Below are 19451 nucleotides of genomic sequence, written 5' to 3'. Positions count from 1 at the left end.
TCTCTCTCTAGTCTGGTTTGTACCTCTCTTTCACTAGTCTGGTTTGTACGTCTCTCTCTCTCTCTCTCTCTCTCCCTCTCACTAGTCTGGTTTGTATCTCTCTCTCTCTCTAGTCTGGTTTGTACCTCTCTTTCACTAGTCTGGTTTGTACCTCTCTCGCTCTCTCTCTAGTCTCTTTTGTACCTCTTGGTCTGTCTGTATCCTGGAAACCTTTGGCTTGACTGGTCTATTTGTTCATTGATTCTCTTTGTTTGTGTGTAGTCTGTAGTCCTGTGTCTATTTGGTTTGGTGTTCTTGTCTGTAATACATGTGTTATTACATGTTTTTCCACACAGTCGTAACATTCTGAACCTCTTTATTTGGACAGAACTACTGTTGTCTAAGAAACCATGTTATCTTGTCCCTAAAAGTGAGCACAGAGCCTGTTTTTACAGGGAGGTGCTGCACATCTCGTATCTTCACAGACATTTGCCTTCAGATGACCCCAAAAATAAAAGTCTAAGGGGGTCTGATCGGGAGACCTTGGGGGACATTCAACTGGCCCACGATGACCAATCCACTTTCCAGGAAACTGTTCATCTAGGAAAGCTCTGACCTGACACCCATAATGTGGTGGTTCACCATCTTGCTGGAAAAACTCAGGGAACGTGCCAGCTTCTTCATTGATGAAGAATGGCCCCACTATCTTTTGTACCTCATATACCACAACATACCATCAATTTTTTTTTGTTCCAACAGTCTTGGAGGGATCTATCCAATGGGGGTTAGTGTCAGATCAAAAGCCTTGGTTTTGTTTGTTAACTTCACCATTCACATAAAAGTTTGCCTCATCACTGAACAAAATCTTCTGTGTAAACTGAGGGTCCTGTTCCAAGTTTTGTTTTGCCCATTCTGCAAATACAGTGCGCCGATCTGGATCATCCCTGTTGAGATGCTGCAGCAGCTGGAGTTTGTAAGGTTGCCATTTGTGAGTAGCTAATATCCACCGAAGGGATGTTCGACTGATGCCACTCTAGGACAGCCACTGATGTTTCTTTATTAGTGACAGTTTTCATGCTTCCACACTTTGGCAAATCCAACACTGAACCAATTTCACGAAACAGAGCAAGCAGTTTGCTAACTGTAGCATGGGAGATGGGTGGTCTTGTAGGGTGTCTTGCATTGAAATCTGCTGCAATGACCCGGTTACTGCGTTCACCAGACATCAGCACAATTTATATCCGCTCCTCATGTGTTAACCTCTGCGACATGTCAATGGCTGTAAACCAATAGAAACTTACTAATGTGCCACAAACAGGAAGTTAATATGTAATACCATTAATACCATTCCCATTTTATTAAAGTGTATCCATATAAATGGACCACCCTGTACACAAAAGTACAGCACTCAGTTTAGTGCACAATATGGATCACCCATTATGTTTCTGAACTTGAAAGTATGTGTTCTCCTCACTATTTCATAGACACAGTGATAACGCTTTTGTTTTTTTTTCATGGACAAAAGGAATTAGTGTTTAGAAGTTAGATGTTTGGAAAGAAGTGTGACTCTAAACCTAACACCTGATTTCATGGATAACAACTCACCTGGGACCAACCTGACCCCAACCTACCACCTGACTTCTGCAGCACAGAAGGGAGAGAAAATGGGAGGGGTTTGCGTGCCTGCGTGAGCCTAGGAGCTATGTTGTCAGGGGCAATAGCCCCTGGTAGGGTCTCCCAAAGTAAATTGGTCCTAGGTGATGGGCCAGACAAAGAGTGATCCATAAAGACAAGGATGAATAAGTCAAGAACATGGACACAACCTCCCTTGCCTAGAGTAGGGTTACCGGGGCCTCACCTTGGAGCTAGGCCTGGGGGAGGGGGTCCTTGGTGAGTGCCTGCTGGCTGGATTTTCACTCATGGAGTAGCTGCTCCTCCACGTCGAGAAGAGCCAGTTTAGGTGGTTCAGGCATCTGGTTCGGATGCCTCCTGGACGCCTTACTAGTGAGGTGTTCCGGGCATGTCCAACGGGGAGGAGGCCCCGGGGCAGACCAAGAACACACTGGAGAGACTACATGTCTCGACTGGCCTGGGAATGACTCGGTATACCCCCGGAGGAGCTGGAGGCGGTGGCTGGGGAGAAGGAGGTTTGGGTTTCTTTGCTCCGACTGCTTCCCCCGCGACCTGGCTCCTGATAAGCGGTGGATAATGGATGGATGGATGGAAAACTTAAATTAAATATATACATGGCTTTAAAGTTATTGTGCAATGAGCATTAGCAAAGTGCAATGTGCCTTACTGTATAGTGTGGTAGGATGATAGCAGCAGTGATAGGTAGTGAACATAACGTGTGTTTGTATGATTGAATACAGTTCAGGGATTATGAATGTGTGTGTATATTGATGTATACTGGAGTGCAGCCAGTTGGTGTGTGATGGGAGGGGGGTGATTGCAGACTCATTGACCAGTGGGATGACTTGTGTATGATAGCTGTTAGTTTGATTGTCCTTGCCTTTAGTAATGTCTGCCTTATGGCAGTAGTGTGACGAGACTGTGCTGTGGATGTGAGCTCTCCCTGATGATGTTGATTGCCCTCCTAGTGGTGTGGTAAATGTCCTGCAGTGACGAGAAGGCTGTTCCTGTTGTGGAAGGCGCAGTCATGATCACACACTTGTCACGGTTGGGCAGGACAGACAATGGAGGTGAACGTAAACACAAGTGTAGCACCTTTAATGTGGACCAGCGTAATCTCAGGTACTAGACATCTTCTAGGTCCGGTACTAGGAGTAATTTAACTTAGTCACCACAATTTATTAAACCGATGAACCAGCTGTGGTTTATTGCCTCACAGGACAAATAAAACAACTGTACAATGCTCAAGAAATAAAATACAAAAACGCTAAATAAAATAGAAAATTCCCAAAATAAAATGTTTCCCCAAAAAATGAGTTTGTGTAGTGTTCAAAGTATTGGTTGCAACCGTTACTACCCGGGTAGTGTTTTAGGGTGCATCTTATCTGTAATCCAGTGGACAATATTCAGTTCAGGGTTCTCCTGGGAATGGGTGTTCCGGCCGGCCACACCGTCTCACCATTCACAGTCACCGTGGGCTGGGCTCGCCATCACAGAACAGATCACTGTATAAAAACCAGTCTACACAACAATGTAGAAAGTAAATATCCATGTCCACATCTAGTTTTTACAAGACTTCATCTAGTCCTGTTACTCTCAAAAGAGCATCAATGTTTTATCCAATACTCAGGATAACTGCATAACAGTAAACATATTTCTTTTACAACTTTAGTGCAGCTTAGACAGCTTAAAATTATGATGAACCATCATAATTAGCAGTACACATCCACCCAAATACAATGGTTTAACATGTATATAATATAAACAGAGAATGCAATATTAACTAAAATAAGCTTTTTAAAGAGTTTTAACCATGAAATAAAAATGTTTACGTTTTTAGAACTGTATTAACAACAGGCTAACAGCACGTGTAGTTTCACCACTATGCTAATCTCAACTGCATAAGCAGATGCTATCTATGCTATGAGGTTAGCATTAGCATACATAAAATATTGATTTCTGTAATTAGCAATGATACAGCATGCACCAAAGCGTGGCAAACATTAGACAACATTCATATAAACTCCCGATTGGTTTTGTATTTAAAGTGTCTGGCAGTAGTATCAAGATAAAATTACATTTTATCAGCATTAGCCATTAGCTTCGGGCTAACAATAAACAGGGTTGAGACTAACCGGGACTTCCTTGTGTAATTTCCTCATCTACTTGCACTCCCGTGGTCCAGACTCGTTTATCAACTCCCGCTTATTTATCGTTTTTATTTATTTTTCATAAGCTTTTTATCACTTGTCAGCTTCAGCTAACTGCTGGTTGATTCTGGCGTTGTCAAAGTCAGAGTGAGGAGAGTGCTGTGGCGTGCTCTCATAAATATACATCACCAAGGCGCACTCTACTGGAACAAACAAGTATTGCAACTTAAATAACATAAACAGGCTTAATAGCCCAATACTTCATATGGGTTACACAAGGAATATTTTATTTAACAGGACCAAAAACAAAACAAACATGAGCAAGGAGTTTCACAAACTAACCACACCAATGAAACAGGAACAGACAGACAACCAAGAACAGGGGTAGACATGGGAGACGCAGAGAAAGAGAAACACACAAGAACCGACAAGGGAACACTGAAACAAAGGGACCATATATACAGAGCACTGACAAGGTACACCTGGGGACAATAACGAGGGGGCAGGACTACAAAGGGGACACTGATGAGAGGGCGGAGCTAAGGAGGGACTAGGACAGAGACAATAACAACAACCATGTGCTACATTTTCACAACATACCCTGCTGGAGTGCCAGAACCCGAACCGAATGGAGTGCGCCTAATCACACACCTAGCAAACGGATTCATTGCTACGTCCATTTTTAGCTGGTCAGTTCTTCTGTCACAGTTGGGCAGGACAGACAAGGGAAGTGGACGTAAACGCAAGGAATCTTTTATTAAACAGGAACAAAAACAAAACAAACACGAGCAAGGAGTTTCACAAACAAAACAGGAACAGACAGACAACCGAGAACAGGGGTAGACATGGGAGACACAGAGAAACACACATCCACACACAAAAGAACCGACAAGGGAACACTGAAACAAAGGAACACTATATACAGAGCACTGACAAAAAACACCTGGGGACAATAACGAGAGGGCAGGACTACAAAGGGACACTGACCTGAGGGCGGAGCTAAGGCGGGACTAGAGCAGAGACAATAACAACAACCAGAATCATGTGCTACATGAGCACATGGTGAGGAAAACAGACAGGATGTTACAATGCTGAAGAGACTTCCTTTCCTGCAGGGTGCAGTTTCCATACTAGACTGTGGTGGCGTAAGTGAGGACACTTTTGACTGTGCACCTATAGAAGTTGCTGAAGATTTTGGCTGGAATGCCAAACTTCCTCAGCTTTCTCAGAAAGTGCAGTCATTGCTGAGACAACTGCTCCAAACAACCCAAACAGAAATGTGACAAACTGCTGTAATCCAAACGAAGTGGAAATGCTGTTAATATTGTATTTATGTTCCGCAGCTGGGCAACATGTGCTCTCTGGGAGGGTGAGAAGTGGACTCCACAGGGAGCTGTGAAATAGGAAATTGTCTTAGTGCACTTTCAGAGCAGTAAAAGTAGTAGTTTTTGCAGAAAAATAAAATCTCTACTAACATATAATGTTGTGTGTGTGTTACGAATGTGTGCTCAGAAATAAAACACAAAAGTAGAATGACAGGGCAGGGGTAACTCTGCCCTATCCAACATAAGCAGACTATTCTCTGTTATTATTGTTACTGTTATACACTGTTATGACATTTATAGAAAGAGAAATAATGCAAATGAAATAAACTCACATTCATATGCACATGCACATGATTGATGTATTGTACTATTGATATTCTACTGATGGTGGAGCTGATGGTTAATTTGGTTCATTGTACTCAAGATTTATTTTAGTGAGATCACAATGACAGGCCTAGCTCTGCAGGAGGTGATCTAACATTACCCTGTCAATCTTTTCAGGATTCAGCCTCTGGAAGACCGAGGATATTGATAAAGCTACTCAAGTCAGACCACAGCCCAGTACAAGATTCCAGGTAGCAGGATCAGAGTCTCTCAGCGAGAAGACCAGTCTGTTAGAAGTGAGTGCCTCAATAAAACTCAGCCTCTTCTGTGGGCTGATAGAGGCTGGAGGTTCTGCCCATTATCTGAAGAGCAAAACCTCCTCCACTCATCAGTGCAGTGTTTCCCTGCACTACCATAAGTTTACTGAGTTTAAAGAGCTTAGAATATCTGATCTAGGCTCTCCAAATGCTCAGATACTGGAAGAGACAGATGCTACACATGTTGTGGTTGGGGTGCTCTATGGAGCTGAAGCAATCATGGAATTCCAACAAACAGCCAGCAATGCTTTGGATAAGAAGGAAATCCAAGGAAACCTACATGTGATGATCAAAAAGATACCCACAGTTGAGATCAGTGGGGATGGAAGCCTTAAAATTGATGATGATGACAAGAAGAAGGTGCAGAACTTCAGCTGCAAATTTTTTGGAGATTTTGATCTAAAAGAGAACCCTTCTACATTTGAGGAAGCTGTGAAGGTGTACAAAGAGCTGCCCACCCTGCTGGGGGAGAAGGAGGAGAAGGCTGTGCCTGTGAAGGTCTGGTTGTACCCACTGAGCAGGTTTAACAACACAGAGTCCAAGTTAAAGACAATGATCTCAGAGGCACTGGTGTCTGAGGTGGAGAAGGTGATGGATGATTTCCACCAAGCTGAGAAGAGAACCAACGACCTACTGGAGAAGGGCAAAGAGATAAATGCTGCAGACCTTGTTGACAAACTAGAGCAGTTCCAGAGCAGTCTGAGGGTTTTCACTGTTGAGTTTCTGAAGAAAATGGCAGCTCTAATTCCAGAAATCAGAGGGGGAACTGAGGAGGAAACGAACCTGAAAGACCTCCTGATGTCCCTGAATAAATCTGGCTTCAGTGGAAGAGAAATAAAGCAGTGGCTGGATGGAAAGGATACTGAGATTGATGTTGTTATAAAGTACATCAATAAGATACAAGATTACACAATTAAACCTCCAGGACCTGAGCTTGACTCATTCCTCATGGACCCAGATGTTACTGATGCCCTTGTGTTCACCTTCACCTCTCTGAAGTATGAGGAACCATACCTCAAAAAAATCTCACAGGCAGCTGAGAACTTCAGGAGTGGTTCCACCAGTGGCCCGGCTGAACAGGACACAACAGAGGAACTTCCCTGGTACAAGAATGAAGGTGTCAAGGAGGTCCTGGATTCCACACTCAGTTGGTACAACACCATTAACCCCAGCAAGAGAGTGATCAGTTTTATTTCAGACCCAGAGCACCCAGGAGCTTCAATCCGCCGGTATAAAAACACAGCCCTGAAGGATCCACATGTAACACGCCTCACAAGAAGTTTGATGAAAAAATGTAAGTTTTTTTACTAAATTATTCTTAATTACATTAACAAACATTATGCAACAATTTGCCATGTTTTGATGTGTGTTTTCAGAATCAAATCATTTTGGAATCAACAATTATTTTATGGTATATTTTCTTGTCCTTGGGAAGGCGTTATATAAATGTAACTATAAATAAATAAGATATTAGCAGCCACTAGCAGTAGGTTTAACAAAACTAAGCAAAAATTAATCCATAAACAAATGAAAACTGAGCTTCTTACTTTACTTTTTACTCTGGATGAAGTGAACCCACTTTACCAATTACTTTACTGAATATAAAATCAATACCTTCTCCAACTAGGTTTGAATATATGAACTTTCCCAACATGACCTTAACATAAGAATTCATTCATTCATTATCTGTAACCCTTATCCAGTTCAGGGTCACAGTGGGTCTGGAGCCTACCTGGAATCACTGGGCCCAAGGCAGGAACACACTGTGCAGGGGGGGCCAGTTCTTCACAGGGCGACACACACACATTCACTCACACACACACCTATGGACACTTTTGAGTCTCCACTTGTGTGTGTTTGGAGCGTGGGAGGAAACCGGAGCACAAGGAGGAAACCCACACAGACACAGGGAGAACACACCACACTCCTCACAGACAGTCACCCGGAGAAAACCTACGCAGACACGGGGAGAACACACAACACTCCTCACAGACAGTCACCCAGAGGAAACCCACGCAGACACGGGGAGAACACACCACACTCCTCACAGACAGTCACCCGGAGGAAACCCACGCAGACACAGGGAGAACACACCACACTCCTCACAGACAGTCACCCGGAGAAAACCTACGCAGACACGGGGAGAACACACAACACTCCTCACAGACAGTCACCCAGAGGAAACCCACGCAGACACAGGGAGAACACACCACACTCCTCACAGACAGTCACCCGGAGAAAACCTACGCAGACACGGGGAGAACACACAACACTCCTCACAGACAGTCACCCAGAGGAAACTCACGCAGACACAGGGAGAACACACCACACTCCTCACAGACAGTCACCCGGAGGAAACCCACGCAGACACGGGAAGAACACACCACACTCCTCACAGACAGTCACCTGGAGGAAACCCACGCAGACATGGGGAGAACACACCACACTTTGGGTTTGCATTTGTGAAAAAGATCTGAAATGCGTGATACCTATTTTCTTTGTGTTTTAATTCCGGAATCATACTCTTTAGACTCTTTAATGGTTTATATCCTCGTGATCCTGAGAGTCTGTCCGTTCAACTAATCTATAATATGTTCACATTGACTCAAATATGGCGCAGTGAAAACGCTGAATATCTGTCACTAATAGACTTAAATTACTTTAATTGCAAGGTATATTTTGACAGAAATACTTATTTATTGATTGGAAAAATATATAAAATGGCTAAATCAATGAAAAGCAAGACTGTGGACTTTGTAGCTGTAATACTTCATCATCTTTATCATCATCATCTTCTTCTTTTCCGCTTTTCCATTTCAGGGTGGCGGGCTGTAATACTTCAGCAGTCTAATTATTAACACCCCGTTCTGGCTGCATTTGATGGGGAAAATGATCTGTTTTCACCCTATTGGTCAAAACTGGTGTAACACGCTAAAAGTTAGCCTTTTTCAACTATTTTTGTTGTGAGACAGGCAGGAAAAAATAATGTGGAATTCACATCTCAGAATCTTAATTTAAACTTTATTTTACACCTTGCCCTTTAGGGCTTCCGTAAACTGATGTGTAAAGTAAGGAACAGTGATGGGGAGGAACACAATGTTAAAACAGAGACTGCACTGAAAACTCCTGATTGGTTTAAACAATTGCTATGAACATCATTCCAGGGGTTTCTCCCAAACAGGAGCGAGTCTGGACTGAGAGGAGGCCCGGGGTTAGCCCCAAGAAGAAATGTTGATCTGTTAAATATTTACCAAATGTTCGTATGGTCAAACCGAGCAAGAACTCAGACCTTACTGTGAGGGGCTTCACTTTTACAGTACAGTTCTACTAAAGCTGTATTCATTCATTAATACTTTAGTTTCACATGTAAATGTACTATGATAAATATATAATATAATAATATATAATATAATAAATATAGGTGTTTAACTAATACACTCAAAATAAACTAAAATCCATTAATCAACACAAACTTAAAGGAAAACAGGGCAGCTTTGTCACATTCAGAAACAGCTGCACGTTTCTGACAGAGAACACAGTAGAGCAGCTCTAACAGAGACAGACAGGACAGAGCACACAGCAGAGCAGCAGCTCTAAGAGAGAGAGATAGGACGGAGCACACAGTAGAGCTGCTCTTACAGAGAGACAGGACAGAGCACACAGTAGAGCAGCTCCAACTGAGAGGACTAGGACAGAGCACACAGTAGAGCAGCTCTAACAGAGATGACTAGGACAGAGCACACAGTAGAGCAGCTCTAACAGAGAGAGACAGGACGGAGCACAATGTAGAGCAGATCTAACAGAGATAACTAGGACAGAGCACACAGTAGAGAAGCTCTAACAGAGAGACAGGACGGAGCACACTGTAGAGCATCTCTAACAGAGAAGACTAGGACGGAGCACCAAGTAGAGCAGCTCTAACAGAGAGGACTAGGACGGAGCACCAAGTAGAGCAGCTCTAACAGAGAGGACTAGGCCAGAGCACACAGTAGAGTAGCTCTAACAGAGAGAGACAGGACAGAGCACACAGTAGAGCAGCAGCTTTAAGAGAGAGAGACAGGACAGAGCATGCAGTAGAGCTGCTCTAACAGAGAGACAGGACGGAGCACAATGTAGAGCAGATCTAACAGAGAGGACTAGGACAGAGCACACAGTAGAGAAGCTCTAACAGAGAGACAGGACGGAGCACACTGTAGAGCATCTCTAACAGAGAGGACTAGGACGGAGCACCAAGTAGAGCAGCTCTAACAGAGAGGACTAGGACCAAACACCAAGTAGAGCAGCTCTAACAGAGAGGACTAGGCCAGAGCACACAGTAGAGTAGCTCTAACAGAGAGAGACAGGACAGAGCACACAGTAGAGCAGCAGCTTTAAGAGAGAGAAACAGGACAGAGCACACAGTAGAGCAGCTCTAACAGAGAGGACTAGGGCAGAGCACACAGTAGAGCAGCTCTAACAGAGAGGAATATGACAGAGCACACAGTAGCGCAGCTCTAACAGAGAGGATTAGGACAGAGCACACAGTAGAGCAGCTCTAACAGAGATGACTAGGACAGAGCACACAGTAGAGCAGCACTGGCAGAGAGGACTAGGACAGAGCACAAATTAGAGCAGCTCTAACAGAGAGGACAAGGATGGAGCACAGTAGAGCAGCTCCAGCAGAGAGGACTTTGACAGAGCACATAGTAGTGCAGCTCTAACAGAGAGGACTAGGACAGAGCACACGGTAGAGCAGCTCTAACAGAGAGACAGGACGGCGCACAAAGTAGAGCAGCTCTAACAGAGAGGACTATGACAGAGCACACAGTAGTGCAGCTCTAACAGAGAGGACTAGAACAGAGCACACAGTAGAGCAGCTCTAACAGAGACGACTAGGACAGAGCACACAGTAGAGCAGTTCTAACAGAGAGACAGGACGGAGCACACTGTAGAGCAGCTCTAACAGAGAGGACTAGGACAGAGCACACAGTAGAGCAGCTCTAATAGGACTAGGACGGAGCACACAGTAGAGCAGCTCTAACAGAGAGGACTAGGACAGAGCACACAGTAGAGCAGCTCTAACAGAGAGGACTAGGTTGTTCTAAAAGGAAAACAACATTGATGATGAATCGGAGCCAAGAAGAAAGCAGCTGAAAGCAATGGTAGGCTTTGATGTAGAGTCTTCAGGGGGAAAAGCGCCAGGCCCCACTCAGTGGTACTTCACAAAACAAGATTTCATCTCCCTCTCTTCGACCCTGTGCTCAGTGTATGATATGATATAATATATATGACTAAACCAAAAACTTTCTTCTCAAAAGATGTGGAAGCAATTGTGAATACATCGGTTCAGCCCCAAAACAATCGTCTGAAACAGTCATCTTTAGGAGCCTTGAGGATGGAGGGCTTTTCCAAAAGTGACAACTTTACAGCCAATAAATGCTGAGTTGTGGGAAAGAGCTTCTTCTGCTTCCTAGATGATGACCTACATGTCCAAGCTGAGACTGGACAGGTAAAGACACTTCATATTACTTAATGGCTCCCCAAACATGGAGCTTAACAAAATGAATTAAATAATTAATTATTAATCAAATAATAATTCATTATCATTGACTCCGCTATGTAGTGTTTATGCCGCTGCAAGGTGGGGCATAATTATTTTACTAAAATGTCAAACATGTTCTGTCCTTCTGTAGGCAGGTTTTTATGTGTCTTAACAACCGCGAGCAGACTTTGAACGTAAGTTTTAGGTGCAGACACGGTGATGCTTCGTATGTCGTGTTTGTCAGCATGGACACTGAGAGACTCTCTCTCTCAGTTCAGTTCAGTGGAGCTTCATTGGTGAATGTAGTGAGATAAACTGTTGTCAAAGCAATAAACTAAGAACATAAAGAACATTACATAGAAATGAGGGTGTAGGGTGTGGGTCACAATTAACCACAAAAAAGAAATTACAATATACAGGATTGATGGTGATCAACAAAGAAAGTATAAGAAAACAAACTCAATGTAACACAGTCAGTGAATATCAGTGGGAGGCTGCACTGGTTTCTCTCAGGGTGTGACAGGTTGCTACATAGTGTGCAGCGAGTGTGATCAGCCCCCTCCTCTGCCCCAGGAGGAAGAACAATGTGTGTGTGTGTGTGTGTGTGTGTGTGAGAGAGAGAGAGAGAGAGAGAGGAAGTGCAGCTCTGTCTCCTCCACTGAGAGATCACAGTAAGAGCATAGCTGGACTGCTCTGGGTCTCCAGCTCTGTGTGTACCGCCCGGTCTCCACAGCGAGGCTGTGCTCACTTAGTCTGTACTTGCTCAGCACTCTCCTCAGTGTCCAGTTTTTGACGGGGGTGAGGTACGGAGCCAGAGCGTCCTGTCGACTAAGGGCTGTGTAACACTGCAGTGTGTGCTAGAGGTTGCCGATCTCAGTCCAGTGTGTGCTGGAGTCTGCCGATCTCAGTGCAGTGTGTGCTGGAGGCTGCCGATCTCAGTGCAGTGTGTGCTGGAGGCTGCCGATCTCAGTCCAGTGTGTGCTGGAGGCTGCCGATCTCAGTCCAGTGTGTGCTGGAGGCTGCCGATCTCAGTCCAGTGTGTGCTGGAGGCTGCCGATCTCAGTCCAGTGTGTGCTGGAGGCTGCCGATCTCAGTCCAGTGTGTGCTGGAGGCTGCCGATCTCAGTCCAGTGTGTGCTGGAGGCTGCCGATCTCAGTCCAGTGTGTGCTGGAGGCTGCCGATCTCAGTGCAGTGTGTGCTGGAGGCTGTCGATCTCAGTCCAGTGTGTGCTGGAGGCTGCCGATCTCAGTCCAGTGTGTGCTGGAGGCTGCCGATCTCAGTCCAGTGTGTGCTGGAGGCTGCCGATCTCAGTCCAGTGTGTGCTGGAGGCTGCCGATCTCAGTCCAGTGTGTGCTGGAGGCTGCCGATCTCAGTCCAGTGTGTGCTGGAGGCTGCCGATCTCAGTCCAGTGTGTGCTGGAGGCTGCCGATCTCAGTCCAGTGTGTGCTGGAGGCTGCTGATCTCAGTGCAGTGTGTGATGTACTTCTGCTGTTGTTTGTCTGTAGTGTGTCTGAGTCTGATTCTCTGGGTGAGGATGTGGGGTGTGTGTGATGTCAGTGTGCTGAAGGTCACTGAGACTAAGGACCAGTCAGGTTAGGGGGCTCCGGGCCGTGGTCAGTGCTTTACAGTGGAGTGAGGGGGTGGTCACTGGATTTGACGTGTTTCCAAAAGTTGAAGGCTCTTTTCTTAATGTTGATGATGAGCGGATATTGCCCCAGTTCAGCCCTGACGGCCGTGTGGGGGTCTTCCTCTGGACCCTGAGGACGTTTCTGCAGAACTCTGTTCAGTTTCTTGATTGGATGCTGGTCCCAGTTTGAAAACTCATTCTGAGTGAGGGGTCCACACCTCACTGTTGTACAGAGCAATGGGTTTATCACTGATTTAAAGAGTTTCAGCCGAGCTGTAACAGGAAACTCAAACTGAACTGATTTCTTAATTGCAAAAAGATCCTTCACAGTCGATAGGAAACTCCCAGTGGAACTGAGTGTTATGCTGAAATAAGTGTATGATTTGTGTTGAATGTGTGTGTTATTAATTGTAAAAACAGGACTCCCCTGACTGTTAGATCTTTTTTGGAACACCATTATTGTGGTTCTCTGGTGGTTTATTTTCAAAGCCCATGTCTCACAGAAGTTCTTCAGAGTTTCTAGACTGTGCTGTAGACCCTCTCTCGTAGGAGACAGTGACACCAGGTCGTCTGCGTAGAGCAGGAATTTAATTTGGGTGTTACCTAAAGAGAGGCTGGGTATGTGACTGGAGTAGTTCAGACGTCATATGTGTCACCCCTCACACACACACACACACACACACACATACACCGTTCTCCAGAAGTTAATAAAATAACCTGTTACGCAAAACTCAATCAAAACGTTGTGGAAATCCATGAAGCACGTGAATGTTTAGCATTTATTTTGGTTTAAATATTTATCGATTAGTGTGTGGAGGGTGAAAATGTGGTCTGACTTTCTGTAGTTTGGTAAAATTCTGATCTGTGATTTACTGAGTATGTTGTGATGTATAAGGAAGTGTGTGAGTCTGGAGTTCAGGACGCTGCAGAACACCGTGCCCAGGTCACTGCTCACACACACTCCTCTGATTGTTTGGGTCACGTCTATCTAAACACTGAGTCAATGCAGAGACTGAGTTAGAGGCAGACCTGGCCCGAGTGTTGACGCTAGTGTTAGTTGTTACGGCAATTGTCTAAGTGCAACCAGGAAGGAAGACCCATTCTCAGACCCGAGGAGAAATCAGAGGAATAAACTCCAATCTCTAGTTTATTCAAACATTTGTTGCAGTACATATAGAACTCCAGTCACGTACACCCCACTGTCATGTGCCCCTTCTGCACGTACACCAAGCATCATGTGTACCGTTCGGACATTATTACATCATGTCTCATTTCACAAATCCAGACATTCCCTTAATTGGCATGTATCTGTTATCTTCTATTTCACGTCTGTCATGATAGCAGACGGTTAGGTCAAGTTCAAGCTGTACTCAGGATGCTCTACAACTTGTTGATTGGACTTCTCTTTTCTCCAGTCTATCTAGGGACCTACTTCACCATTTTATTCTCAGTGCGATGTTCAGCACTTTCCCCCCTCCAACAGTTTCTCCTGGGTCATGCCCTGGGTCACAATGTAACAAGTCCTTTAAGGTCACAAGCACAATATGTCCTATGTCTCTAATATTGTATTAGTAATATTTGATCAGGATTAGTTATTATAATTACTCACTGAATACATGGGGTTATCATTATCAATATTACTCATTGGTGTCAGTATGAATATTCCCATCACACTTTACTGTAGAAAGCTCCTCGTATAATGTTGCTCTGGTCTTTGCTGGTTCTCTCCTCGTGTCCGTCTTTACGTTACGGAGCTGATGTAGTTTCTTGTAGTTCACTGGATGATCTTGTGTTGGTTGTTTTCAGGCTCTCGATCTCTTCTCTGAATTGAAATAATGAAGCACTGAACCGACTCAACACGTCGTTTACTCGGTTACTGAGACGTTTCCTTTCTTCACACGTTTCTACTCTAACAGTGAAAGGTTCTCCTTTATTTCTGCTGCAGGAGACTGAGGGCTTGGTGTTGAGGGTGATGTGTGCTGACTTTCTGTTGGAAGGGTATCGCTCTCTTCTTGGGAGACGTTTACTTGTGGGAGCTCTGCTCCTGTTGCCGTTTCCTTCATTGGAGTGAAATCTTTGATGAAGACTCGGAGAGCAGACTCATTTCCCTGGATCATTATCGTCTCGGTCTGATATCTGCTGAGCGTTAAGAGCCGTCTTTCTCGTTCCTCACCGTCTTCAAACGCTACGACTCGTCGGCCTCTGCGGACGCCTCTTTTGATGACGTGGCTGTAGCACTGGCAGAAAGCGCTGGGCCAGGAGCTGGTGTTCTTGGTGTAGAAGAGGAGGTGGTGGTGGTGTGCTTTTCTGTCTCGGTGAAGTCTGTAAACAGAGTCTCTGGGTGTTCACGCTGCTGCTTGGAGTGTTCAGAGGAGGTTCTGGGAGGTAGAGAAAGGGGCGGGGCCAGGGTCCTGAGGCTGTATTCTCTGATTCCATTTTATTGTTTCTTTATTTTTCTTTTTAAATGTAAACAACCAACTGAGAATGTTTCTTTTTTGTTTCCAGTTGAGTTTTCTTCTCTGTGACTGATTTATATATATATTATATCTGTCAATTTCTGTAAATATAAATATAAAAGCACATTTCCACAATAGTTTCAGTGTAAAAGATTCTCCAGAGAATAATGAGGCAGTGTTCCCTGACCTTTACAGTCCACTGTGGGTTTCCACTGGAGCAGACACCAGTCTTTCTCCTCAAATGTCTCTCCTTTGCTTTGTGTTCCTCTTTCTTAGTCCCGTTGTTTGTTATTTCCCTGTGTTCTTTGTTTATTCCTCCACTTCTTTCTTCTGCTCGTTGGTCAGTGTGTGCCGCTCGGACCTGAGGCTCTCGGCCCAAAGTTAAAAAGACGAGTTTTCTCCTCCTCTCAACAGCCAGTGGATCTACAGATCACTCCAAATCGTCCTGATATATTCCCCCTGAGTTTAGATCACTATTTACTGCTGGATTTGTACAAAACATCAACTAAATATTCAAACGTTCAGGAGCTCACATTCTTCACTGCTGCTTACAACTCACTCACACACACACACACACACACACACACACGCACACACACACACACACACTCTCTCTCTCTCACTCACACACACACGCGCACACACACACACACACACACACACACACACACACACTCTCTCTCTCTCTCTTACACACACACACACACTCTCTCTCTCTCTCTCATATACTCTCTCTCACACACACACTCTGTCTCTCTCACTCTCTGTGTGTGTGTGTGTGTGTGTGTGTGTGAGAGAGAGAGAGAGAGAGAGAGAGAGAGAGAGAGAGAGTGAGAAAGAGTTATGGTGTGTTCTCTAATGTGTGTTTATTGTGTTTGTAGATGTGTGTGTGATGGTGTGTTCTCTAATGTGTGTTTATTGTGTGTGTAGATGCGTGTGATGTCACTCTGGATCCAAACACAGCGTATACTCTTCTCTCTCTGTCGGAGGGAAACAGGAAGTTGGAGTTTGTGTGGGAGGATCAGTGGTATCCAGATCGTCCGGAGAGATTTGATGATGTTTTTCAGGTTCTGAGTGTGGAGAGTTGGACTGGACGCTGTTACTGGGAGGTGGAGTGGAGTGGGGAGTTGGTTTATATCTCAGTGTCATACGGAGGAATCCAGAGGAAAGGAGCTGAGGCTGTATTTGGACGTAATAAAAACTCCTGGAGTCTGGACTGTGATGGGAACAGTTTCACTCTCGTCCACAACGCTCAGGAAACTCAGATCCCTGTCCCTCTGTCTCCCTCTAACAGAGTGGGGGTGTATCTGGACTGGGAGGGGGACACTCTGTCCTTCTACACCATCCCCCCCAACACACACACACTCACACACTTACACACACTCACCACCACATTCACTGAGCCCCTCTACGCTGGGTTCTATGTTTGGGATGGATCAGTGCGACTGTGTGATGTGGAGTAATCACTGATCTGTGTGTGTGTGTGTGTGTGTGAGAGAGAGCACTGCTGTTTCATACACAATTACACTCACATTGTCAAAATATTAAAACAAAACACAAAACAAACTTGTGACACAATCAAATGAAACAATAAAAATTCTCAAATCTTTCTGTTAAAATAATAAAGATTAACAAACAATAAACAAATACAAAGTGTCTGTTAAAATATAGAAAATGAAATGTGTATTATAAAATATATCTGTGATAAAAAATAAAACATTTAGTGTGTGTGTGTGTGTGTGAGAGAGAGAGATCACTATTTGTTACAAAAAAAAAAAAAAAAAAAAATCAGGAATTAAATTCAGTCCTTATTTTAACACAAAAGATAAAAATAAAACACCACCCTCTGTGGTGCACAGAGCCCCATCATAGTCCCATACATTCATAAAACTGTCCAAGTTCATAATTGTTTTATAAAACAAAAAATCCACTTCGATTCCCAACTGCACCAACCCTTTAAAAATCAGACAGACATCAAAATTTACACCAGAGTCCAGTTTTTTCTTTCTGCTAAAATACACTGCAGTTTTAGCTTTAACCCACAATGAAGTTCAACAACTGACACTTTCTCCTTCTCTTCTGAGAGTACTGAGAACCACAGATAAAAACATGAAGATTAACACATTCACCAAAATTTTGAAAAAGTGAAGTTAAAGTCTTAAATAATGCGTTCAGTCTAAAACACTGTGTAAAACAATGGAACACTGTTTCTCTCAGTGAGCAGAAAGGACACTCAGAGGACACCGTGGGGTTTAAAATGGACACAAACGCATTGACAGCGACAACACCATGTAATATTCTCCACTGCAGATCCCCAGCTGACTTGGTCAATGGTGGTGTATAGAGTGCCCTCCAGGCAGGCTTCACGTCACTGGCGAGGCCAAAATGAGCTCTCCAGGGCGTATCCACCTGGCCGGTCAGTTCAGTCTGATTTAATATTTTCACACACCCTTTATACAACACACGCGCAGAAAGACAGTCAAATCTCAGACCACGCAAACCCCCAGAGTTCAGCAGGGGGCTTCCAGAGTCAGTAGCCGGAAGTCTGGGGCTGATCCACAGACAGGGGAAGGGATCCTCTGTTTCCTGACCTGTTTGAAGACATTCCCATCTCCTTAGCAGTCTCTTGTCATCTTCAGTGAGAGCCCATTGAAACCTGCAGAGCATCTGCAGGGCAACTCTGCAGGACCTCATCCCGAGTCTCTGTGTCAGAGCATCAGGTTTGTCACACTCCACTCCAGCAGATGTTATTAGGTCCTTCACTGTGATCAGACCTGCGCTCCTCATCCTCTCAGACTGTCCTTGGTTTCTCCCATCTGTCAGTGAGAGTCGAGCCCCGTGGAGGACTGGTTCCCTCAAGAGCCAGTAGACAGAGTTAGCCTTGGTTTTCCACCTTGTATCAAGTCCAGGTTTTAAAAACACTGATGTAAAAGAGAGGGAGTCCATAAAAAGACAATTCATCAGGTTGCACTAAAAAATGTTCTCCTCCAGGCCCAGTCCACCAGCCTTGCGCAAAACAGCCTTCGCCACTTTCCTCCACAGGGCCTGCGCAGGACCGTATAAAACTTTTTGTAAAAACTGGAGCCTAAAAGTTGCCCTTCTGCTCTCATGATGTATAACACCCTGACCCCCCCTCATTATTTGGAGTTTATCCCAAATAAAATCAACAATAAGAGCTTGAATCCCCTTTAAAAGGCCAAACGATGCCAGAGGGACGACGCTATTAAATTATTGACTATGAGGGTTCTTCCCCTAAAAGACATGTTTGGTAAAATCCATTTACTCAGTCTGTTCTGCACTCTGCCTGAAACACACCTTCCCAATTTTTCTTTTCAGTATTTTGATTTCCTAAAAACACCCCCCAAATATTTAAAACCACCCTTGGACCAAACTAATCCCTCTGGCAAAGTTGGCTCTCCACCGTCCCAGTCCCCCACCAGCAAACCCACACTTTCCCCCCAGTTCACTTTCGCAGAGGAGATCAGAGCAAAGTCCTTAAAAGTGTTGTTTAAAACAGTAATGTCTCCAGCTCCAGTGACTCCACCTACTACTACATCATCTGCATACGCAGCTAAATAAAACCGTGGGATGTCCTCAGCTATTACAACTCCACTGAGGTTTCTCCTCAAATAGTGGAGCATTGGCTCAATGGCCAGAGCATACAGCATCCCCGACAATGAACATCCTTGTCTGACTCCCCTCTGCACGGTGAAAGGGGCACACAACCCACCACTGACCTTCAGTACACTCTCAATGTCCTTATAAAGCACCTTAATCATGGAGATAAACCCTGGTGAAAAGCCAAAAGCATCAAAAGTACTCCACAAATATTGATGCTCCACTCTGTCAAAAGCTTTTTCTTGGTCTAAGGAGAGGAGCCCAAAAGGGTGTGTTGTTAACTTTGCTGTGTTGTGAAGACAGGTGATGGAAAATAATCTCCGCAGACACGGTTAAAGGTGTAAATACATCTTTATTTACCGAAACAGTGTCTTACGGGTTCTTAAGGATCCCGTGAGAGGAGTGTTCAATTCAGCGCTCAAAATCTCTCTTCCCCTCCTGGCTAGGACCCCGATCTATATGGTTCTCTAACCTTTCCAAATATGGTAATCATAGAGGTTGG

General features: G+C 44.5%; 1 protein-coding gene across 3 annotated transcripts in view; it reads left to right on the top strand.

Moving 5' to 3' along the window:
* Window positions 1–17031, top strand: part of LOC136700149 (stonustoxin subunit beta-like) — a 40984-nt gene extending 23953 nt beyond the window's left edge. For 2 of the 3 annotated variants that reach the window (XM_066675407.1, XM_066675406.1), the window contains exons 7-8: window positions 5588–7021; window positions 16262–17031. In XM_066675407.1, the coding sequence (XP_066531504.1) occupies window positions 5588–7021; window positions 16262–16794 (1967 nt within the window). In that variant the 3' untranslated portion in view covers window positions 16795–17031. Of the gene's footprint in view, window positions 1–5587; window positions 7022–11024; window positions 11216–16261 lie in introns of all 3 variants that reach the window. The other variant, XR_010803708.1, reaches the window with a different exon arrangement.
* The last annotated feature ends 2420 nt before the right edge of the window (window positions 17032–19451 follow it).

This window comes from Hoplias malabaricus, chromosome 6, assembly GCF_029633855.1.
Source record: "Hoplias malabaricus isolate fHopMal1 chromosome 6, fHopMal1.hap1, whole genome shotgun sequence".
NCBI classification, from domain to species: Eukaryota; Metazoa; Chordata; class Actinopteri; order Characiformes; family Erythrinidae; genus Hoplias; species Hoplias malabaricus.
This window is presented reverse-complemented; position numbering and strand designations above follow the sequence as displayed.